At 47.5% G+C, this 24,246-nt stretch overlaps 1 protein-coding gene across 1 annotated transcript in view; it reads right to left on the minus strand.

The window, feature by feature from the left end:
* MROH2A (maestro heat like repeat family member 2A) overlaps nt 1-24,246 on the minus strand; it is a 47,570-nt gene that overhangs the window by 10,865 nt on the left and 12,459 nt on the right. Inside the window, 18 exon segments of the mRNA XM_049768906.1 lie at nt 62-214; nt 598-716; nt 1,154-1,277; nt 3,314-3,418; nt 5,686-5,781; nt 7,147-7,255; nt 8,858-8,937; nt 12,371-12,493; nt 13,508-13,660; nt 15,121-15,243; nt 15,626-15,745; nt 20,293-20,400; nt 20,735-20,787; nt 20,868-21,009; nt 21,451-21,491; nt 22,321-22,423; nt 22,426-22,495; nt 24,092-24,201. Of these exon segments, the coding sequence (XP_049624863.1) occupies nt 62-214; nt 598-716; nt 1,154-1,277; nt 3,314-3,418; nt 5,686-5,781; nt 7,147-7,255; nt 8,858-8,937; nt 12,371-12,493; nt 13,508-13,660; nt 15,121-15,243; nt 15,626-15,745; nt 20,293-20,400; nt 20,735-20,787; nt 20,868-21,009; nt 21,451-21,491; nt 22,321-22,423; nt 22,426-22,495; nt 24,092-24,201 (1,932 nt within the window).

The raw sequence follows: 24,246 nt of genomic DNA on the forward strand, positions 1-24,246 counted from the left end.
CCCACCTCCCCATCCTCCTCCCCATCCTCATCTTTTTTCTCTTCCTACTCCCCATCTCCACCTTGTCCTCTAGATCCTTGGCCCGCATCTGTAGGAAGGTACAGATCCAGGTGACTGAGGCCCTGTCATGCTGCAGGTCCATGGCCCCGATGTTTTCACACAGCTTTTGCACCAGCGACACCACCTCATCGCAGTTGAACTCCGGGCATGTCACCTGCAAGGGAGCCATGGCTGCTGTGGCCATGTACTCTGTCCCAGACTGTACCCCACCTCACTATGGAGTCAGTTGTGCCAGGGTCTCCTGCCTTCCCAGTCCCTGCCCAGCCTCTCAAGCCACATCCCAGTCTCAGCTTGTTCCCCTGCTCCCTAAGCACTCTAGCTCTTTGTACTCTTGCAGTTCCCCAGGGGTATCACCCTGACACTCTCCCACCTCCTCCTGCTGCCCCAGGTAGCAGTGCCCTCAATCCTCACTGTGCCCCCTTGCTTAGAAACATAGGGACCGGGAAGCTCTAACTGCAGACCAGGATGGGGCTTGGTAGACTCGGCAGCAAGGACACCCAAGAGGAACTCAACCCCCTACCCTGCCCCACCAGGCACCTTGGCGATTTGGGAGGAGGCCCCGAGAATCACTTCCATGTTTGAGCTCTGGAGGGTCTCCTTACATTTCTCCAGCTCCTGCACCTTGGAAGCGTCCCATGGGGAGCAGGTCTGGCTGGCTGTTGGGAACCCAATTCCCAGAGTGTCAGAAAGGACAAAGGGTAGATCCTGTCCTCAGAGGTGGGGAAACAGCTCAACCTCAGGCTCTAATTTTCTTCCTCGGGGGGCCCTTTCCTCATATTAGCTCCATCATGACTCAGGTGCCTGCTCTCAGGAGTCTGGAAACACTGAGCCAGACACTGACTGTCCCCCTCTCTGTCCTCACACTATCACCAGAGCTCATCTCTGGCCACTTCTGCCTTGTCTGTGGTGTCTGTCAGCTGACCATAGCCTCATGGAGACCCCCAAATGCTCATGTTCTCATGCTCTCATGGATCAATGAGCTACTACTTCTAGAAGCTTCCATGGTCTTCTGTGAGGAGTGCTCCAATCTCCAACTGAGAGGTCAGCCCTCTTTATAGTAGGAAACAGGTTCTTCCACCCTGCCATTCCCTACCGTGGAGGTCCAGCAGGCTAGACAGGACATCAGTGGAGATCATGCGGGTCCTTCTGTGGGAGTCACAGGTGCATGGGGCAACAAGGCCAACCAGCAAGCCAAACTGGCCCAGCTTCAGGGGGATCTGCAGGTGGGAGACATCTTGTTCACCCTCTGCTGCTCACACACAGGCAGAGGAGTGGACAGGGCCCCAGAGGGGAGCCCTGCTCTGAAGACACTTCCATTTGGGAAGGGTTCCACCATCTTTCTGCCCCCAAGGGACTCCTGCACCAAGATTTCAGGGTTCCAGAGAACAAAGTGAAGAGTATGATGAGGGGCCCTTTTCATACTGATACTAAGGCCCCACTCCTCTCATAAAAGTTGAGGCATCTCCTCTCTCAGGAATGTATTAGAAATTGTGTCAGAAATGGGACAGACACTTGTTCAGTATCAACTCATGTGATTGAGTCCACTGAAACGCTGTGTCCAGTTTTCTGGTTCTCAGCTCGAACCAACCCCAATAGGGAGAGTGTCCTGGCACCAGGAACATGGGACACCACCGTCCTCTGAGGCCTGAGGCCTGCTCCCTCACCTGAACCCAGGACAACATCATCCTCTGAGACCCATCTTTCACCATTTTCTTCTGAAATCTTGGGCTGTCCCCTCACCAGAACACACCATCATTCCCTGAGGCCTGAAGCCTGCCTCTTCACAAGGATACCATTGTCCTTCAACACATTGACACACAAGACATGAAGCTTGTCCTCCACCAAGATACCATCATTCTCTGAGGTATGAAGCCTTTCCCCTACCAAGACACCACTGTCCTCTGAGATCTAAGCCTATTCTCTCACCTAGACCAGTACACCATCATCCTCTAAGACATGAAACCTCTCCTCTCACCTAGCCCCAGAATACCATCATCCTCTGAGATGTGAAACCTATCCTGTCACCAAGATACTATCATCCCCTGAGACATGAGACCTGTCCCCTCACCAGGGCACTATTGTTCGGAGACCTGAGACCTGTCCTCTCATCCCAACCCAGGATACTTCCATTCTCTGAGACATGAAGTCTGTCCCCTCACCAAGATAACATCATCTTTTGAGGCAGGAGGCCTGTGTCCTCACTAGGAAATAATTTTCTGATGCATGCAGCCTAACCCCTCACCAGGAACCCATTGTCCTCTGAGACCTGAGACCTGATCCCTAACCAGGTCACCATCATTCTCTGAAGCATGAAGCTTGCACCCTCACCAAAATACTATCATCCTCTGAGACCTGAAGCCTGTTCTCTGACCAGGACATCATTATCCTCTGAGACCTGAGGCCTATCCTCTCACCAGGACACTATCATTCTCTGAGACATAAGACCTATTCCCTCACTAGGGTACCATCATTTTGTGAGGCATGAGGCCTGTCCCCTTAGCAGGACACCATTTTTCTTTGGGACCTGAGACTTGTGCCCTCACCAAGATATCATTATTCTCTGAGACCTGAGGCCTGTCCCCTCACTTGGACACCATTGTATTCAGTCACAATACAATCACTATAATATAACTATAAAAGAGAAGCCTTGGGGGCCGGAGAGAGAGTACAGTGGTAGGGGGTTTGCCTTGCATGCAGCCAACTAAGGAAGGATGGTGGTTCAAATTCTGGCATTCCATATGGTTTCCCCGTGCCTGCCAAGGGCAACTTCTGAAAGCAGAGCCTTGAGTAACCCCTGAGCACCACTAGGTATGACTCAGAGAGAGAGAGAGAGATAGAGAGAGAGAGAGAGAGAGAGAGAGAGAGAGAGAGAGAGAGAGAGAGAGAGAAGCCTCAGGCAAAAGTGTCCCATGGTGAACCAATAAGATACCTCCTTCTCTCTGGGCCCTGTGATGTATGCAGAACCTTCAGGCTTTGCAAACTAGATACTCCGCAGGGACTGGTTTCCCCCATAGTGAATTACATACCTAAACCATAAGACACCTGTGAGTGTGTTACCTCCATTCACAGAGGCACCACAAAACCAAGACTGGTGCCACCAGGCACCCTAGGTCCTCACAGCCTGGAAACATCTTCCCTGGGACTTAGGGTACATATTTTGTTTCACAGAGGTCCCCCTGATCTGCAGAGCAGTAGCCTGCAGCCAGAGCGGTCAGTTGAGCAGCAGTCAGGGCTTGACTTCTCATGCACTTACGCAGACGCCAACACTCTGCTCATAGATGTGCACAAGCTGGAGGTGGAGGTTCATAGCCTTTTCTCGTTCCCAATCCTTCTCCGATAAGATCCACTTTTCTAGGAGCTGAGGGAAACCGGCAACACAGAGCAGGAGCATTAAAATCTTAGGGTCTAGGCCTGGTCTATCTCATCATCCCACTAAGTCTAACATTCAGTGCTACGATAATTATAGAGACTTCTGGCATTTTCCCCAGACCCCACCAATACTATGAGGAGGCTGTGGGCAGAGAAGACACAAGTATTCCTCCCTGGAAGGGAGGAAAGCAGAAATGGCATTGGCTCATATGTCTGTCTGCAGGCCAGACATGCACACAAAGCTCTGATCTTAGGAACCTGCAGAGATCAAAAAGGGATAGGGAGAAATCAATCCACCATGATGGTCAGAGACTTTAGGACCTCATCCCAGTAATTGAGTGAGCAAGAAGACAGATGGACAAGGAAATCAGACTGACTACCCAACAAGTGGTCTATGTAGTACTTGTACTTTCAAAGCACTCTTGGAGCCTACCAACTCACCAACACAGACTGGACACAGCTAAGACTCAACTAATTTCATACGGTTCTTATCATACTGAGTTCTGATCAAGATACCATAGAGGAAAATTAGAAATCCAGGGTCTCCAGGCAATGTTGCAGTCGGTAGGCATTTCTAAATAACCCTGGGTCAAAAAAGATTAAAGCACCTTTCAAGGGGCTGGAGTAATAGATAGCACAGGGCATTTGCCTTGCATGTAGCCAACTCAAGATGGATTCTGGTTTGATTCCCGGCATCCCATATGGTCTCCTGAGCCTGCCAAAGCAATTACTGAGCGCCAAGAGTAACCCCTGTGTGTCATTGGGTGTGGCCCAAAAAGAATAAATAAATAAATAAATAAATAAATATTAAAAATAAAAATAAAGCACCTTTCGAGGAGAAATAAAGCAAGAACATATCTCACTGATATTATAGGGGTGTGGTGGCTAAGAACAAAATCAGGACTCATCCTTTCTAACTCTTTTTGCAAGACAGTGTTCACGACACAGGATGTGAGAGAGAGTAAAAGACTGACAGAATAAGAAAAGAAATCTACCAATACAGCAGTGTACATTAACCGTTGATTTTGACAAAGTAATGCAAGGAAGAAAAGACTATCTTTCACCAACTGGTTCTAGCAAAGCAGGAAAACAAAATGAAATAAATATTGATCCTTACTTTATAACCATATACTAAACTTACCTCAAAATATATTGTGGGTTTGATGATAAGATCTGAAACTCCAGACTCTGAGAAGGAAATCTTCATGATCTTGTGTCTGACAAAAGCTTGTCAGAAGTGGAACAAAAAGTAAGACTCATGAAAGAAAAGAAAGGACTAGTAACAGGTCATCAAAATTGAAAACATCTGCTCTTTAAAGGACACTGAGAATGTGACAACAAATCACAGACTGGGAGACGTGTTTGCACATTACACCTCTGATTACAGACTGATTCTCAGAATTTAGAAAACCTCTAAAACATAGTCCTAAGTATTTAAATCATACAATTTGAAAAGTCAGCAAGTTGGGCCAGAGAGATATCACTGGGTTTAGGGTGTTTTGCTTGCATGTGGCCAACCCCTATTAGATTGTTGGCCTCCCAAGCACCATCAGAAGTTACCTCTGAGCACAGATTAAGGAACAGCCTCCAAACACTGATGGGTGTAGTCCAAAAACCCAACTTTCCACCCTTTTTAAAGAAATAAAACCAGCAATGACATTAGTGAGTATTCCTAAAAACTACCAAGATTATGAAAGGCAAAGACTGAAGAAACACAGCAGCTACATGCATGCATGATCCAAGACAAAGGTGATCATAAGGTCAAGTGAAAATTGAATGTAGTCTATAGATTATTATACAGCACTGGTTCAGTGAAAAACTTCCTACTTTTAGTCATGACACTATCAGGATATAAGACAGAGAATGCCAAGTTCAGAGACACTCAGCCACAGAGTGCCAACTCCATAATCATGAAGCTAAGAGTTTGACACCTTCCCAACACTCTGCCCACACTCTGAGTCAAATCCCAAAAGTTTAGCTGCTGGCGGTCCCTGGCAAAACAACAACAAAATGTGTGATCTCTGACATGCTGTACCCACAACTAAAGTGTGCAGCCTTCAAAAGTGAGCCTATAACTGATGAAAGTCAAAGACAGAAAAAAACATATAGAGAGAACAAAGCTTTAAGAAAAAGGATCTAGCTGGGTGTTGAGAAGATGCAATGATTTTGTATCTTTGCTACAACTTTGCCATATGCCACCCCCTCTGTCCCCCCAGTCTTGCAGGTGGCAGGCAGTCCCTCCACCAAACTACTCACATGCACCATCTCCTGTAGACCTCTGGGGCCCAGCTGCCTCTTCATGAGACCTTCCATCAGCTGCTCCAGGGCACTCAAGGCATTCGTGTAGAGGGTCTGTAGCCATGAGAAGGGAGGGCTACACACAATGAAGGGGCCCACACAGCCACCCACTGGGATTCCAACGGGCTAGAAAAAAGGTCTGATTACTCCCCTTCATTGAGTTAGAGTTCTTTTTCTTTGTTTTTAGTTTTTTTTGTTTGTTTGTTTGTTTTTAGTAAAAATAGGTATTATTTAGAAAGTATGAGGAAGGGGCACTGGGGAGAGAGACGAGAGGAAAATAGACGCAGACACTGATACATTGTCAAAAACACACAGATCCAAAGACAGACAGACACATACACATATTCAGAGTAAGATGCTCAAGAGAGAACATGGGCTTCTCCAAAGGTAGAGAGAGCCTCAGCACACATCTCAGCATGAAAGTAGGAAAGTTCACATCTCAAAAAAAAAGTGATACGCATGTGCAGACACCATGTGGATGGGTATGTATGTCCATGCTTTGTTCCAAGTGGACTTTTGAAGTTGGCAGATTGATAGGGAAGGTACCCCCATAAAGCCAAGTGACAGATTTTGGAGGAGTTATTTCATCATTCATGAGTCTTCTCTGGCACTACTATAGGCCCAGAGAAGATTGAACTCTTACTGAGAGAAGCTTCAGCAGAAATAAAGGCCAGGAAAGAAATTCCAATGAAGACCATCAGTTACTCCCTGGTGAACATCCTAATAATGGGACACTTATGTAGGTGTAAGCTCCACATGGGGTAGGTTGGGAAAACCCTATGAAAATCAATTTAGAACAAAGGAAGTGCACATCTGTGCTCACTGCACTCATGTGCATATATGTAGACAGAGTTTGGTTTCACCTGAGAAGATGAAATTGAACTTCACAAAGGAAGAAGCTAAACTCCTCATCTGGGTTCTCATCCAAGACAAGTACCTGAGGCAAGAGACCTATAGGCCAATGGTCCATCCATCTTTCTACAGTTGTTAGATGATAACCACCTAGTCAAACTATATTTCCCATCAGGCTTGCGTCTTGGTGGATGTGTCATGTAACCCAGCTCTAACAAATGAAAAGAAAGCAAAGGGACTCAAATCCTCCAGACTTTCATGGACTCCTGGGGGGAGATGGGCAGGGAAGAGAGAGAGAGAGAGAAAGAGAGAGAGACTGTATGTCTATGTCTCTGTGTCTGTGTCTGTTTGTCTATGTGTGTTGTGTGCTGTGTGTTTGTTTATGTGTCTGTGTGTGTACACCCCATAGCCAACCGAACATCATTCCAGAGAGAAATAAGCATCATCCTATAGAGAGTTCAGGACTTTGCTGTCACAGCAGCTAGCACTGCCTCAGCCTTACATGGCTCAGAAAGGTCAACCTCACCAACAACTAGATGCTCCAACCAACTGGCCACAAAGACCTACCTTAATGGACTCATGGCCCTCGGTGGGAGGTTGGAGCGAGATCACAGACTGGATGCTGATTTCCATCAGGTCGCTACTCTCCTCCATGGAGTAGAAAGGCTTTAATTGACTGGGAGAAGAAGCAGTGACAAGGGACAAGGGATCAGTGGGATGTGGAACTCCCCAGCCAGGGCAAGGGGCCTGGACAGAGGGAAGGACTGGCTGACTTTTCTGCTTGAAGTCTAGAGATGCAACCCTACCCAGAGATGCTGCTGTATCTGAGTATGTGGCAACATCTGCTTCTCATCTGGTGGACATATACCATTGTCCACTCCCTGGCCAGACATGGCCTCTGCCTTCAGGCTGCTCCTAGCCCAGGGTGACTCTAGGACTGTTTGACCCAGTAGTAGCAGCAGCAGCTCAGACCTGCTGAGCCCAAAGCTCAGAAAGGGGTGGGCAACCCTCTGGAGACTGGGGTGCTTTCACACTCCCTCTGGGGTCACAGTTACTTGTGTGAGTCAAGCAACCCACCCTCATTCTCTCTGGTGCTTCCTTTATCTGTGGTTCTCAAGCCTGGCTGCAGATTAGAATGATTTGGGGAGCTTTATCAGCCCTCAACAGGCTGGCTGAGCTTCTTATAGGTCTGAGGTAGAACCAGCCTTTTTAGGTGTTTCCAGAACTTAGAGCCACCATTCTACCTTATCATCAAATGTCTACTTCCTAAAGGACTACTTTGTGCCGTCAAAACCTTTCCCATGGCCCTGCATTGCAGCTTCCACATGGCACACTGAGAAGCCTGCCCCATCCTGATCTTCAGTGTCCTTCTTTGGGGTTCACCCTCATACACCTGGTTCTGCCCTAGAATTCCCTTAACCATGTTCATCTTCCCTCCAAGCCCCAAGATTGGGGAGATTAATTTACCCCCTACTGTGTGCTCCTCCTGAAAGCCATCAGCTGTTCTACTAGAATGCTCAAGGCTGCTCTGTGCCCCACGCCCAGAGAGAGAAAGATCCATCCACTTCCTCCCTCATGGTGAAACCCCCCATCCTCTTCCTTTTCCCCTGAGTGCGTAGCTCCAGACAGCCAGTTGACACCGCAGTAATGCCAATGCTACCACTAATGCTGATATCTGACCCCATGCAGGAAAGGAATTTGGTGTCCAAGTGCCATTTATGCCACTGGGTGAGACCCTCTCCTAGTGAGTTCCTGCCTGCTTCACTGTGATCTCATGTGCAAATCATCCCTTCATGGTCCTACTGGCAAGAAGAGGCTATACTCTTCACACACACACTCCCACTATGGCATTCCACTATGGCAGAGAATTCTAGACATTTTGTTTTGTTTTTGTTTTTTTGGTTTTTTTTTTTTTGGTTTTATTTGGGGGGGGGGTTTAGGGTTACACCCAGAAGTACTCAGGGGTTATTCCTGGCTCTTTGCTCAGAAATCACTCCTGGCAGGCTCAGGGGACCATATGGAATGTCGAGATTCGAACCACCATTGGTCTTGGGTTGGCCACTTTCAAGGCAAACGCCCTACTGCTGCACTATCTCTCTGGCCCTGAAATTTTGAAATTAGAAAATAGAGAATTTTAGAAAAGAACTGGCAGTGCAGTTCCTACCTTCAGAGATAATGACCCATAGCTGCCATCCCCTCAGACCCCAATTTAGACACAAAGAGAATGAAGGACATGAAGCCCCACAAGCTCCACTTCAGTGGGGGGTCCCCTACTCACCTCAATTGGGTCAAGGTGTCCATGGCCATCGCTCTCACAGGGGAAGAAAGGCTTTCTCTTGGCTCTGCCTTGATGATCTCCTGCCCAGCACAAGGAATAGGCTGGACAGGAATCCTCAGAAGAAGTAAGGGGGAGAGTATGGGCCAATGGTGACCCGGATGTGAATGAACTCTACAGTGTCAGAGTTAAGAAGTCCTAGAGTCATGTCTTCAGATGATCCTCTACTTCTCGTCTCAATCACTTTCTTGTGACATTTTGGGAGACCTTACCCCAGACTAAGCTAGGCTGGTGAGTGGTCATGCTCCAGACCCAAAAATAGACCTGACAGAATAGTTCTATCCCTTCTTGAGGGTTTCACCCACACCCCCAAGGACACCTCCAGTGCATCAAGGATCACAGTGGAAAGGGAAGATAGCAGCAAACACTAACAGTTGACTTTTCTCAAAATGAGACCTCAGTTCTGTCTGAAATCAGCTTCAAGTCCAGCCTGCAGAGGATCCTGCCCCTTAAGTCCCTTCTATGGAGATATCTCGATGAACCAGTGGTCTGATTCCATGGTGAGTAGCTGTGGACACTAGATAACTATCCTGGATTCCCATTTATGAGCCATTTACAGGGCCATAAGACCCAGTTACAAGAGTGTCCTCAGAATCCCACAACAGACCCACCCCACTTGGGGAAAATCCAGCAACCCTTACCCACCACCAATGTCTTCCCAGCAGAAAAATGTTCCTCTATCAAGCTCCAAAAGAAAATAATGTTTGCTGATATTTTTTTCTTTCTGCTGATATCTCTTTTTTTTTTTTTTCGTTTTTTTTTTCTTTTATGGGGAGAGGCGGGAAGAGGGAGGAAGGAAAGGAAAGAGGAGGGAGGGGAGGAGTAGGAGAAGGGGAGGTAAGGAGGGAGAGGAGGAAAGGAGAAGAGAGGAGAGGAGAGGAGGGGAGGGGAGGGGAGGGGAGGAAGAAGGGGAGAGCTGCTGATATTTCTTAGGTAGTCCTGTATGGGCTACCTCTGTGGTATCCTCAGAAAGGGGAATGAGCAGAGATTGGCACACATAAAAAGAACAAGAACAACTAGAGCTGGCTTAAATGCAGGGAGAAAGGGACTCTTATTCACTGCTAGTGGATGTTGTCAGCTAGTCCAGCCTTTTTGAAAAACAATTTGGATATTCCTCAAAAATACTAGAATAAAAACTAGATATTGAGCTTCCATATGACCCAGTAAACCCACTGGGATTATATTCTAGGAACCATAAAACAATGCACAAATGCCTCTGCATTTTTATGTTCATTGCAGCACTCTTCACAATAGCCAGAAACTGGAATAATCAAGTGCCTGAGAGCAGATGAGTGGATAAAGAAACTCTGGTACATCTACACAATGATACCCTATGCAGCTGTTAGGAAAAATAAAAAATGAAAATTGCTTATACAGGGGTAGATATGGAGATTATAATGCTGTGCAAAATAAGTCGGAGGAAGAGGGATACACACAGAAGGATTGCACTCATTTGTGGGTATAAAAAAAAAGTAAAAAGGGGGAGGGCCGAAGTGGTGGCACAAACGGTAAGGTGTTTGCCTTGCATGCAGCTAACCTAGGACAACTGTGGTTCCATCCCTGGTGTCCCATATGATCCCTCAAGCCAGAAGCGATTTCTGAGTGCATAGCCAGGAGTAATCCCTGAGTGGCACCGGGTGTGGCCCAAAAAGAAAAAAAAGTAGTATGGTAATAATAGCCAGAAACAATAGAAATGGGGCGGGCGGTGGCTCTAGAGGTAAGGTGCCTGCCTTACCTGCGCTAGCCTAGGACGGACCTTGGTTCGATCCCCCCCGGCGTCTCATATGGTCCCCCAAGCCAGGAGCGACTTCTGAGCGCATAGCCAGGAGTAACCCCTGAGTGTCACCGGGTGTGGCCCAAAAACCAAAAAAGAAAAGAAAAGAAACAATAGAAATGAATTCCAGGAGGACCAGTCCATGGTAGAAAGCTTTTCAAAAATATAAAAAGAGTGCAGTTAGGGCAGGGAAGGGACCACTACAACAATGATAGTTGGAAATGATCACACTGGACAAGAACTGGGTGCTAAAAGATAAAGAGATATGCATGATACCCTTCCATTGCAATATTCCAAACCACAGTATCTAAATGAAAAAAAGGAAGAGAGAGAAAGAGAGAGGCAAAGGGAGAAGAAAAATGTCTGCCACAGAGAAAGGAGGGGGAAAGGGGAAAAGAGAGGGTGAGAGGAAAGAGGGGATTATTTTTTGTTGGAAATATGCACTGGTACAAGGGTATTGTACATTGTGTGACTGAAACTCCATCATGAAGAAATTTGTAACTGTCAAAAATAATCCTACAGTATTACAAACAACTTTATAAACCACAATGTTTAAATAAAGTAATTAAAAAAACTAAAGGGGGGTTGGGAAGATTCCCCTTTCTGTATGAACTACAGCAGCGCAACGTCACCCCCTACACTCCAGGGGTCTCAAACTCAATTTACCTGGGGGCCTCAGGAGGCAAAGTCGGGGTGATCCTTGAGTGCAAAGTCAGTAGTAAGCCTTGAACATTGGGGAGTGTGACCCAAACAACTAAAACAAAACAAAACAAAACAAAAAAAGATTCGGGGCCGGTGAGGTGGCGCTAGAGGTAAGGTGTCTGCCTTGCAAGCGCTAGCCAAGGAAGGACCGCGGTTCGATCCCCCGGTGTCCCATATGGTCCCCCCAAGCCAGGGGCAATTTCTGAGCACTTAGCCAGGAGTAACCCCTGAGAATCAAAAGGGTGTGGCCACAAACTGTTGTACGGAGGCCGTTTGCAGCCCGCGGGCCGCGAGTTTGAGACCCCTGCCCTACACCCTCCAACAGATAAGGCCCAGCTCCATGACTTAACCTTATCAAACTTCCAAGCCATTGTATTTGTTTTAGATTTATAAGTCCTAGACCTCAATATCTTATTGTAGTGTTAGACCAGGAGTATCACAGGAAATCTAATGAGAAAGTTGCATAGTAATCTACCCAAGCACAAAGAACCTAACCAGTAGCACCAATCACAACCTAGTAAATCCACAGACACTAACTTTACTAACACCATAGGGAGATAAAACAATCATTCCAATAAGACTTGTGTTAATCTAAGATTGGATTATTCCAGTTGCTTTGTGTTGTAATAAGTGATATGAAGTAAATTTGTTTATACCTGCAAGTGGGAAGTGTAGGGCAGTGGGTGGGAGATTGAGGACACTGGCAAAGGGAAGGTCACATCAGTGGTGGGATTGGTGATGAAATATTTATGCCTGAAATGACTGTATTCTGAAGAGTTTGGTAAATCATGGTATTATAATAAAAATTGGGGAGGAATATCACCATGGATCAAAGAGGAAGTGAGGCATGGAGGCCCTTCCAAAGCCCTGCTGTTCCCCAGTCCTCCTGATGCCCACAAAAATACAGACTGAAGCAGCCAAGGGAGTCAGCAGAGCTAGACTCCACAGTACCCAGGATGGAGCCCTCTGGCTCTGCTTACCATGATCAGAATGGTCACGGTGTATTTCTGGGAGAAGTGGAAGTTGCTGAGGCCCTGGATGTTCTTGAGAGCTTTGGTGACCTGCATGACGCTCTTCATAAAGGCCATTTTCAGGCAGGTGTCCTGTGCCCAGGTTCAGCCAGGGAAGGGAAAGGCACACCGTTAGTACAACCAGGACCCGGTCCTTGTGTCCTGTCCCTGCTCCACCCTGAGCTCTGGAGGACAGTCTATGTCCCAACTCAACCTTCAGGAACCCCCAGGCCCTCAAGCCACCTCAGAAGTAGACAGTGACATTGAGGAACTGCCTGGATGGATAAGACCAGCACAAGCTGACAGGAGGCTGAGGACTGCCCGCTGCAAGACAGCACGAGTAGGGAGCACAGATGAGGTCATGTGTGCAAGGGGAGGCACATGTGTTTTCACAGTTTGCTTTTCTTTTTATTTTTTTAATTTAGATAGTTTTCTTTTTGTTTTTTAATTAGAGGGAAGAGGGACTTGAGGGCTATGCCTAGCAGCTCTCTGAGCTGACTGTTGGTTCTGTGTTCAGGTATCACTCCTGGTGAGGTTTCAGGAACTTTATGCAGTGCCAGAGATAGAACAAGGGTCAGATACATTAAAAGCAAAAGATGAAACCTCTGCACTGTCTCTCTGGCCCTTTTTGTTTGGTTTGATTTGGTTGTGAGATAGCCATACCCAAGGTACTCATGGGGCTTACCCCAGCTCTGTGCTCAGAGAGAAACTCTTGGCAATGTTTGAAGGACCAGACATAGTGCCCAGGATTCAGCTACATGCAAGGTAAGTGTCTTACTCCCATACTGTCTCTGGCCTCCACTATAGCTGAAACACCCTTGCCATGGTCTTATCTCAGTACAAAAGACAACCCCTTCTGATGTCTTTTGGTGCATCTGGATCAGGGGGGGACAGGAAGATGGGGAGGAAGAGTGGGTATGGGTGTGTAGCTCTGCCTTCAACACAATCCTCTGGTAACCCAGAAGATTCCCCCTGCCCAGCCTCAAGTGCCCAACCCCCAAGAAACTCAGGTGGGACTTTGAGGTCAGGATTTGTCCCTAGGCAATGGCACTTGGCTTGCCTGGAAAACTGAGTGCTGAATGGGGGTGTGCAGACCCCAGAAGATACCTGACAGCTGCTGGAGAAGTGGTGGATGATCTTGGCCATGATGGGGCTGTCCACGTGGGTGAGAAGCAGCTGTGGGTGGCAGTGGGAGGCCACACAGCTATACATGACCATGAGGGCACTCTTCACTGTTTCTCGCTGCCAGGGATTATCCTTCTAGGGGACCAAGAGGGGGAACAGCGTTGGGGGGGTGCTGCATGAGAACATGTCTGCTCACATGACCATGGGAGCTTTTGAGTCATCGGAAGAGGCTTCAACTGGTTTTGTACTGAAGGTGCTTATTTGTTCTTTTATTCATTCATGTGGGTCTTTTATTTTGTTTTGTTTTGTTTTGGGGGGTTTGGGGCTACACCCAGCAGGTCTCAGGAACTATTTCCATCTCAGTGCTGGAATCTAGGATCCAGGAGGCCATGCAATGCAGGGATCAAACCTGAGGATCAAAGGCAGGTGGGTGCACAGCTTATTGAGCTTTCTCTTAGGCCCTCATCTGACTGAGCCAGGAATATGGCTCAGTGGCAAAATGCCAACTCACACACATATAACTTGGGTTTGACTCCCAGAACTGCTCAAAATCAATGTCTTTATATGCTGTAATACTGGATATAGAGATGAGCCAGTTAGGCCTTGGCAATGATGATGGTACAAAGGCACCAATACCAAGACCAACCATTAGTTGAGCTCAGAGATTTCATATGGTTGTGTACAAGGGTCTCGTGTGTCTGCCAGGGGTCTGCTCTGACCCAGCTGGTCTTGGGGTGTTGAGGAATTCCTGGGAATAGACTATCTCAGCTGCTACTCCTGAGAGATGTCACAGGAGGCATGGAATCCACTCAGAGTGGGTTAGTAGAAGAGATCTAAGGGCCTGCCTGGGGTTAGGGGAGCACTGGAGGCAGGAGTAGGAGTTTTCCCCCCAGGTAAGCAGCCTACATGAGCCCAGGAGCCAGATTGCATGTGGTGGCCTACGGGGCTCAGCTGGCCATGGCATTGGATCATCTGGCAGGCATCTGGACCAGGTATTAGGAGGGCAGCCTCAAGAGTTCAACTCCTGGGGCTGGAAAGATAGAACAGCGGTAGGGCATTTGCCTTGCATGCAGCCAACCCCAGATTAATGGTGGTTCAAATCCTAGCATCCTATAGGGTCCCACGGGCCTGCCAGGAGCAATTTCTGAGCCAGGAGTAACCTTGAGCTCTGTCAGGTATGACCCAAAAACCAAAAGAAAAAAAAAAAAGAGTTTAACTCCCACTCACCACTGTCAGCTCTGGGCCAGGGGGCCACAACCCTGTGTCCTTCTCTATCTCTACTTGCTAACATACTAATGAAGGTCCCGCTCTCATACCAGCACTACTTCCTTGAATGCAAGGCCCGAGATTCTACATTCCCATACAGCCCTGGACACCCCATGTTGGGGTTTGAGGAGCTTATGGGGAGAGCAAGGTGAGACTCCCCTGCTATCTGGGGCCTGGAGAGGATTCCCCCAAAAAGCAGCTTTGTGGGAGAGACTTGAGCTGGATTATTTGGTGACAGTAGATACAGAGATATTTATAAGCACTTGGTGATTCTGCTCACAGCCCCAATGTCCCCAAGGACCCCAGAGAGCCGCCCCCACATGCCTCACCCGCCATGCACTGATCTGCCAGCTCTGCTCCGACTCCTGAATCCGCTCCTCAAACTCATGAAGCACTTTGAGCACCGTCTTCACTTGGCCCCGGGCACACAGGCCAAAGCACAGAATCACACCCTGGGAAGAACCCGCTAGTGGGGTGAGAGCGGTGGATGATATTGCCCCTCAAAGACACAGAGGTACACTCCTACCATACACACATCTGCTTAGACATTGCAACACATACAATAATGCATAATGCATAATACATGCACTGTAGACACATAAATTTACAATTTCTGAGCACATGACACATAGGCATGCACATGACACATCACACATGTACACTTGCATGTGCACCCATGAGGCAACGGTACCCACATTGCATATATGCACTGAACAAGCACATTTATACTGCACATAGGCACTCATATGCTCAAGCATGCTCATGCATGCATACACACAACTCATGTGCTCATACCCCCCCAACCCATGAAGGTCCTGAGGAAAGTGGACTCACCTCGCGATCAAAGTCGTTGCTGTAGTCTGTCTTGTACAGCAGTTCTAGGAGCAGCAACTCCACCTTGTCAGCCTCCAGACCCGTGGCCAGTGTGAAGCCCAAGGCCCGGTACAAGAAGCCCTGGAGAGTCAAAAGGACAAAGGGAGCTCAGGTCTCTCGCTTCTGCCCTCCAGGTGGTGCTACTCTGAGCTTGCTCATTAAAGAACCCTCCAAATTCACAAAGAGGGGCTGGAGCAATAGCATAACAGAAAGGTGTTTGCCTTGCAAATGGCTGACCCAGGACGAACCTCGGTTCAAGCCAGGAACGATTTCTGAGTGCATAGCCAAGAGTAATTCTCGAGAGTTACCAGGTGTGGCCCAAAAACCAAAATAACAACAACAAAATAAAATTCACAAAGAAAAAAAAATACTCAGCTTTCTAAGCATTCCGTTCTTCCGTAAGATAAATATGCAGGTTATTTTGAGTGCTTGGGACTATTTTGAGTACTGAGGGACTATCACCCAGCAGAGAAAACTGCAGTAAGAACTCTGTACATGCAGAAAGGCAGTAAGAGGGCCAAAGTGATAGCACAGTGAGTAGGACATTTGCCTTGCAAATGTAGAAAACCTGGGTTTGATCCCTGGCATCCTTTATGGTCCCCCTGAGCCTGACAGGAGCAATTTCTGAGCACAGAGTAATGAGTAATCCCTGAGTACCACTTCGTGTGGCACCAACACAAACAATAAACAAAAACAAAAAAGAAAGGCAGCAAGAACTGGCTTATCTGGCCAGGGATACTCTCAATCGCTGAGCACACACTTTGCAGACAGGAGGGTTCAAGCCTTCCACTTTAAGAACTAAATTCAATGGTTTCATTTAAAGGTGAGGGCACAAGCATGACTAGAGAAGCAGAATTTAAATGAAGCACTTCCTGAGGCATCTCTTAAACCAGCACATATTAATAGCTGCAAGAGTAGCTCACTCTCAAGGCATCCCTATGTCTCTCTTCCCTTTGGATTTGACTTATCGTTTTGTTTGGGTGCCAGAAAATAGTTCTGTTTTCAAAAATTGCTTTGTATTGATTCTTTTTCATTTAATTTGTTTTGGGTCCATACCTGGTGCTGCTCACATTCACTGCTGCTGGGTTCAGGGAACCATATGTGGTGCAGAGGATCCAAACTAAGTCTACTGTGTTTAAGGTAAATTCCCTGTCCTTTGTACAACTGCCCAGGTTCCTGATTCCTTTTCATGTGTATAAAGGACAACACAAAATTACAAAGCAATCGATATGTTCTTTGATTTATTTTTCCAAGGCTTCACTTTGTCCATTGAAACATTTAGTGTTTTCTCCTGAAAGAACAAGTCCTCCCGTAAGAATTCTTATCATTCAAACTGACCTTTTCCCTTCTCTCTTTCCTCATTCAGATCAACTTGAAAGTAATCTTGCTAAATCCCACATAAGAGTCACATTCACACACACACACACACACACAAACACACACACACACACACACACACACACCTCTTCTTTTGGAAACTGAAAAATGGAACCACTGTGTCTTGCAAAGAAAGAAATTTGAGATAATGGAACCCTCATTTTACAGTGCTCATTTTTGGGCCCTACTATCTCAAGAAAAGAGGTTGTTCTGGGAGGTCCTATAACCATCCCATTTAATTGATTGCTTTGGTCTAGTTCTCCTTCATTCATGCTCCTATTTGATGGTAGTCATTGGGTTACTATTTTGAATAGGTTATCATTTTTAGTAGGAGCTTCTTTTCACTCTACAACAGTTGATTTTTTTTGCTATAAAGCTAATAGCTTTCACTCATGATTTTGATGAAAGTCTGAACGTCTCTCTCTGTAGCCTCACCTGGAGGCATCCAACCAGCCACAGAGAGAAGGGGCTGGGGGAGGACAGAAGGAGATTTCTGAGGAAGTTCCATCAGCTGCTACAGATCATTTTGGCCATTTGATGTTATCTAAATCAACAAGACTCCTTTACCTTATTTATCTTCCCTATGCAAAATGAGTTATTGGTATAAGGCTGAGCTGTATACTTTTGCTTATTAAATGCCATACATTGGGGCCAGAGAGATAGCACAGTGGTAGGGCTTTTGCCTTGCAAGCAGCCGACCCAGGACTAAAGGTGGTTCAAATCTCGGCATCCCATATGGTCCCCCGTGCCTGCCAGGAGCAATTTCTGAGCAGATAGCCAGGAGTAACCCCTGAGCACCGCCGGGTGTGGACCAAAAACCAAAAATAAATAAATAAATAAATAAATAAATAAATAAATAAATAAATAAATGTCATACACAACTTTCTTATAGATGAATACCTGATCATAAACTACATTTGAGAATATCTTAGCCATTTAAATCTATGGATTTGGCTATAGTAGCTCTTTGTGAGATATGCTTTGCTATTTACTGTTTTAAATTCTTGCCTGTGCATGGTATATTTGATATCACACTAGATCTTAGCCAAAAGGCCAAGAAACGATGAAAGGATATCTATTTGAATAAATAATAATTTATTATTGTAACCTATAAAATATTTTAAAATGAATTTATTGAGACACAATTCTCATATTATTGCGATATAATTCACATACCATTTAGGGATTACAACTTTAGTGTACATTTAAAGTTATGAGACCATTTTACAATTTAAAATTTAGTTATTATCATTTTCTCTGCATGAAAAAAGTCTCACATACAAGCAGTCACCCCAGAATCCTCCTTTCTTTGCACTTGGAAAAAAACATCTGGGGCCAGAGCAGTGGTTCAAGCAGTAGGGTGTCTGCCTTGCACATGCTAACGGACAGACCACAGTTCAATCCCCTGGAGTCCCATATGGTCCCCCAAGCCAGAAACAATTTCTGAGTGCATAGCCAGGAGTAACTCCTGAACATCACTGAGTGTGGCCCAAGAAAACCAAAAAAAAAAAAAAAAAAAGGATCTACTTTCTGTCTCTGAATTGTTTCCATTCTTGATATTTAAATACACAGAACCAGAATATGTGCTTTTTTATGCACCTAGTTCCTTTCACTTATTGCATATTCAAGGATCATCTTTTCTGGTACCATAAAGAGATATCTGAGGAGGTTTCCCAAGCCAAGACCACAGAAATGTATGCCTGGAGAAATCTTCTAGGAGTTCTGTAGGTTTTGCTTGTGCACTATGTTCTATTTTGAATTGATGGTTGTGAGAGGTCTGAAGGAGTCCAACTTCTTTCTGTTGCAGCCAGGCATGGTATTACCTCTGTGCCATATATCAAAAAGTCTCTTCTTCCCTCTCTGCAGTATTCCAGCTGCCTTGTTAAAAATAGCCTGACACTGGGCATGAGCTTCACAGTTGGGCATCCTGCTCTAGCCCACTATTCTAGCAGCTTCTCCTGGGGCTGTGCCATCCCTTCCTCTTTGCTGTAATTAACCAACACAGCATGAATCCGGGAAGTTCATATAGCTCAATTTTCTTCTTTATTCATGAATAAATTGGTTCATTGGAGCCCCAGTGCATTTCTGTATGAATTTTGGGATCGATTTATTATATCCCTGCCAAAAAACAATCCCGTAAAATGCAGCCAAGATCATGAGTGCTGGAATGATCCTAATGTCTCTGCAGTGAATTTGTAGATACAACTGGGAAATGTCACCATCTTTTATTTGTTTGTTTGTTTTTGGTTTGGGGCCACACCCAGCAACACTCAGGGATTACTTCTGACTCTGCGCTCAGAAATAGCTCGGGAACCATATGGAATGCTGGGAATCGAATCCAAGTTTGTCCTGGGTTGGTCACATTCAAGACAAATTCCCTACAGATGTGCTATCACACCAGCCCCACCATCTTTGTTTTTTGACATTTAGGTCACACCCATAGTGTTCAGGGCTTATTCCTGGCTCTATGTTAGGGATCACTCCTGGAGAGTCTGGAAGAACCATATGCAGTACTGGGGATTAAACCTAGAGCTGGCTATTGAACCTGGGTCAGCCATGTGCAAAGGGAGTGCCCTACCCATTGTACTACATTTCCAGAAGTGTCGCTATGTTGACTGCAATGTCCTCAAGAGACATAGGAGGGTGTCTGTTGACTGAGATCTCTGATTTACTTCAACAATATTTACACCTGTTGTCTGTGGTGCCCAGGATTAAAGCCAGGTCTCATGCGTGTAAGTCATGCATGTTTCCACTGCATCATGAGCCCACCAGGAAATAGCCTCCTGGTATCATGAGTCACATTCTGAAGGAATCAGCATGGGTTACTCTGCCCAGTAAACTCTGTTGGGAGTGAGGACCATGGGGAGTCCATTTCTGAGCCCCAGCTTTGCTTCTTTTTACTTCTCCCCCACTCAGCTTTATCTTCTTCATTGCTCATGTGGGGCCCAGCAAGCCCCTGCAGCCCCATGTCAGCCTCAACACTTCTCATGGTTGTCCCAAACCCAGTGCAGTTTCCATCCTTCCTGCTGGGTTTTCTACATGACTTTGTGAGAGAGCAGACGAGGTGAGCAGGGGAAGCTGGGAGCAGGGAGAGAGAGGGGCTTCCTGCCTCCACCACGTAGGTTCTCAAGGAGAAAACACCAAGCGAGAATGGGGGTCCTTGAGGACATCCAGAAATATGCAGCTGTCAATGCCCAAGGAGGAGCCCTTGGTATCAGGGATCTGTCTACATGACTTGAGGGGGGACCTACCTTCTCCAGAGATGGGCTGTCGAAACTTTCAATCTGGTTATTCAGCTCCTTACTCAGACGCAAGCTCCAGCTGGAGCCCCGAGTCCTCCTGAGGGAATTTCTCAGAAACTGGGGGCAGGGGAAGGAGAAGGTGTGAGTGGGAGTGCCAAGAGCCCCTGTCTGGTCATGGGGATGGTGTCCCAGGGTGCTGTGGGATCCTGAGAGAGCCATCCCCAAGGCCCTTATGGTTCACCACCTTAACATAACAGTTCAGCACTGTTATGTGGGAGCTGTGACTTGGGGCTATTTGGAGGGATCCTCCACCCCACTCTCCAGCCTGTGGCCCCCTGTTGCCCAATATCCATACCAGCGTTGGAATTCCCCATTTCCTCTCTGATGAAATCAGGAACTCTTAACCTTCCTGCGTGCCCCCACTTTGCCCCAATCCCAGCCACCTCCTTACCTGGATCAGCTTTTCCTCCCACAGATTCTGATTCCAGGTGAACTCGGTATGCTCTGCCGAAACAAGGGTCACATCCACTGCTCCCTATGGCATAGCTGAAGGGGACCACCTTCAATGCTCCCCAACACCTCACCTTCTAGATATTTGACTAGCCCCGGGATCTCCTCCTCCCATGTGTCAGCCATGGCAGGTGCGATGCTGTGGCTCAGTGTCCTCAGGAGGTTCAGCATGGCCACTCCACGGCCCTCCCCTTTATATGGGGATGACATCAGCACCTGTGGTGACCCCGGGCACCGATGGACTCTAGTTTTGGACTAGGAACCCCACATGCCTTGTCCCCACCAGATGCATCAGGGCTTTGTCCTGGCTTATAAGGATCAAAATGTGAGGTTTGAAGAGACTGGGGGTCGGGTGAGGAGAATCATGCCTGTCCCCACCAATGCATCAGGCTTTGTCCTGGCTTATAAGGATCAAAATTGAGGTTGAAGAGACTGGGGTCGGGTGAGGGAACAGATGTCTGTGGGGCTCCCTGGGACAAGTTGGTCTGCACCTGGGTCCTGAGGGGTTGCCAGGGGCTGAGTGGAAAGATGTGGGTGAACCCTGCAGATGCCTAATATCTGAACACCCTGGTTATGCCATCTCGTCTTGAGGGGTATCCCAGGGCTCCCAACAACTCCAGCATGTGGCCAGACCAGGTAGCACCTGGGGACACTCACCAGGAGACGGGCCAGCAGCTTCTGTGGGGCAGGCAGGTCCACTGTGGAAGGGAGAGGGTGGTGATATTCATTAGAGCTGCCTGTCCCAGGAAGTCCCCATGAAGAATAGTCTTGGACTGACTAACCCAATATAGGGGTGGGGAAGGTCTGGGTCTGTCTCGAGTTATAATACTGGGGTCATAAGCCTCCTCTCCCGGGTGTCGGGGGAAGCATAATGATCCCCAGACAACATCTTAAAGTTCCTTTTTTTTTTTTTTTTTGGTCACACCTGGCAGTGCTCAGGGGTTACTCCTGGCTCTGCACTCAGAAATTGCTCCTGGCAGGCTCGGGGGACTATAGAGGATGCTGGGAATCAAATCAGGGTTCATCCTGGGTTGGTCGAGCGCAAGGCAAACGCCCTACAGCTATGCTATCTCTCCATCCCCATCTTGAAGTTCTACATAATGGCCCGTGGGGGTCCAAGGTTTTGAGAAATAACAGGTGCTGGAGGAAGAGGCCCAACAGATTAGCCACTCTCTGGTCACTCAGATCAGACACAGAGAACATCAGCCCTTTGAAGGCATCTCTTGATCTCAGGAGTTCCTGCCTTGTCTCCACACACCCCTCAGGACAGCCCACCACCATACAAGCCAACAAAGTAGCTTTTCTGAGCTCCTGATACAGGGTGTGTTCCATGAGAGTGTCAGGCCGTGGGGTCCCCACAGCAGCTGCTCCCTCAGCTGCTCACCAGCACCCCAAAGGTGGCATCTGGATAGAGGAAGTAGAAGTGGAACCTTGGGGTACAGGTAGAGGAGAGGACGAGAGTCTGGTAGAGGGAGGGGAGCTGCCCACCTGCCCAGACCCCACAGCCGGCATAGGACTGAAGCCCACCGTGCTTGCTTCTGCTCTCAGCACTGTCGACCGCATCCCTGCTGAGTTGCTGTCGCTCAACCAGGTTGGTCAGGCTGACGCAGATGGGGGGGCCCAGGGCACTCCGTATAAGTCCGTGTCCATGATGTAACACAGGAGCCGCACCCAGAAATCCTGGGCAAGGGACCATTATGAGCTGGACACCCCATGGCCATGAGAGGAGATGACTCAGCCTCCCACACAAACATAGTTGTATACATACATAGATGCAACATTTACATGTGTGGCACAGTACACACAGTCCCTTCACCCCAGCTGCTCCAGTGCTAAGGATCTAGCCTACCCCCACTGCAATTGCCTTGCTGGAGCTCTGTGTCAACCCTGGTTTGCATCATGGTCCCCACTCTGCCCAGGCCAGAGTAGTCAGCAGGTCTTGGGCAACCAAACCGCTCTAGGACAATCCCAGGACCAACTCCACACCATGCATGCTCCCACAGACAGTCTCCACCATTGGAAGACTTCATCCCACCATTCCCCCATCAGCATGTCTGATACTTCTTCAAACTCTCAAATCTCCAGGGCACCATGAAGCTTTGCAGAGAAGACTAGCAACTCATTGCTGCCTATACAGGATAATGCCTCATACTCTTTGGGGGTGGGCTTGCTCCCGTCCACTGGGAAGGCTGAAACTCTGTCAGCATTCCACCAGAGAATATAGCAGCATGCCCAGACCCAGGCCTGAGTGAGTAGCCCTGCGGATTTCAGACCACTTGCCCACCTGCCCAGCCGATAGGCCAAACTCTCTGACACAAGTACATCCTGCAGTTCTGTGATCAGGGCGATGATATGCAGTACAGGAACATGAGGATTATCTTAAATTTGTGTCTCCAGCTCTCCAACTTGGCACTAAGCACCCTCTCACCTACCCAGATAATCCTGGTGCATCTTGGTTCCACCACAGCCTGAGAGGGTGGAGCAAGGCTTTAATGCAACCAACTAGCAAATGTGTTCCTGGCTCTGGAGTTAGATGTCCCAGCTCTGGCTTCCACAAGTGGGGCATATAGGAAGAACCACTGAGACTAACTCCACTCAGCCTTCCAGGCCTGGGGAAATGGGTCCCTCTGAGCCTGACTTCCAACAGGACAGAATCATAATTGAGAGAGCCTGCTTCAAGGTTGACAGGGTGATAACAACACGGACTGTGTTGCCAATAAGAACTTGCTCCACAGACCTACTCAATGTTGCTGTTCTTCTGGGATGTTTTTGTGGTTAAATGAGCTGCCACTGGACTAGGGCTATCACCTAACCTGTAGTTCTCTTGGTGGATTGAGTTTTTCCAATTGAGGCAGGCAGTGAATTTTGGCTGAACTCGAAGCTAAGGTATGGTCTACTTGGGCAATGGGAAGGAGTTCCATTTGATTTCTCTAAACCTCTGAGCAGCTTAAACTGAGTCATCCCACTGTGTGTCTCAAACAATAGAACTCACCAGAACTGACATAATTAAATCACTGCAGACAATTCCATACATGCACACATATGCATGTGCACACACACACACACACATGTGCTTCTGGCTGCAGGGGCTTTGAAGTTTCCAACAATGAGGCAGAAGATTCCCCACTGTGGGAATCTGGGGTGATTCCCATCTAGACACAGTGGGTCAGTAGTTTTTTATAGATTCCCAGGTAGAGGGAAGATGAGTGCAAAGTTTCAGCCATGCCCACATGCCTGATCAGCACGAGCAGAGTCCCCAACACAAGGGGACTGGCCCATGCCAGGGGATCACTCACACTGGTCATGCCCACTGACAGATGATGTGATGATCCTCACAGTGTCCATAGTCACTTTGTGGACCATCTTCTCCTCCAAGTCCCTCTGGTAGAAGTTTTCCCGGCGATTAGTCTGCAAGACATAAGCAAAGGCTCCTGGCTTGGTGGCTTTCAGAGC

The sequence above is a fragment of the Suncus etruscus genome, chromosome 2 (assembly GCF_024139225.1).
Source record: "Suncus etruscus isolate mSunEtr1 chromosome 2, mSunEtr1.pri.cur, whole genome shotgun sequence".
Taxonomy (NCBI): domain Eukaryota; kingdom Metazoa; phylum Chordata; class Mammalia; order Eulipotyphla; family Soricidae; genus Suncus; species Suncus etruscus.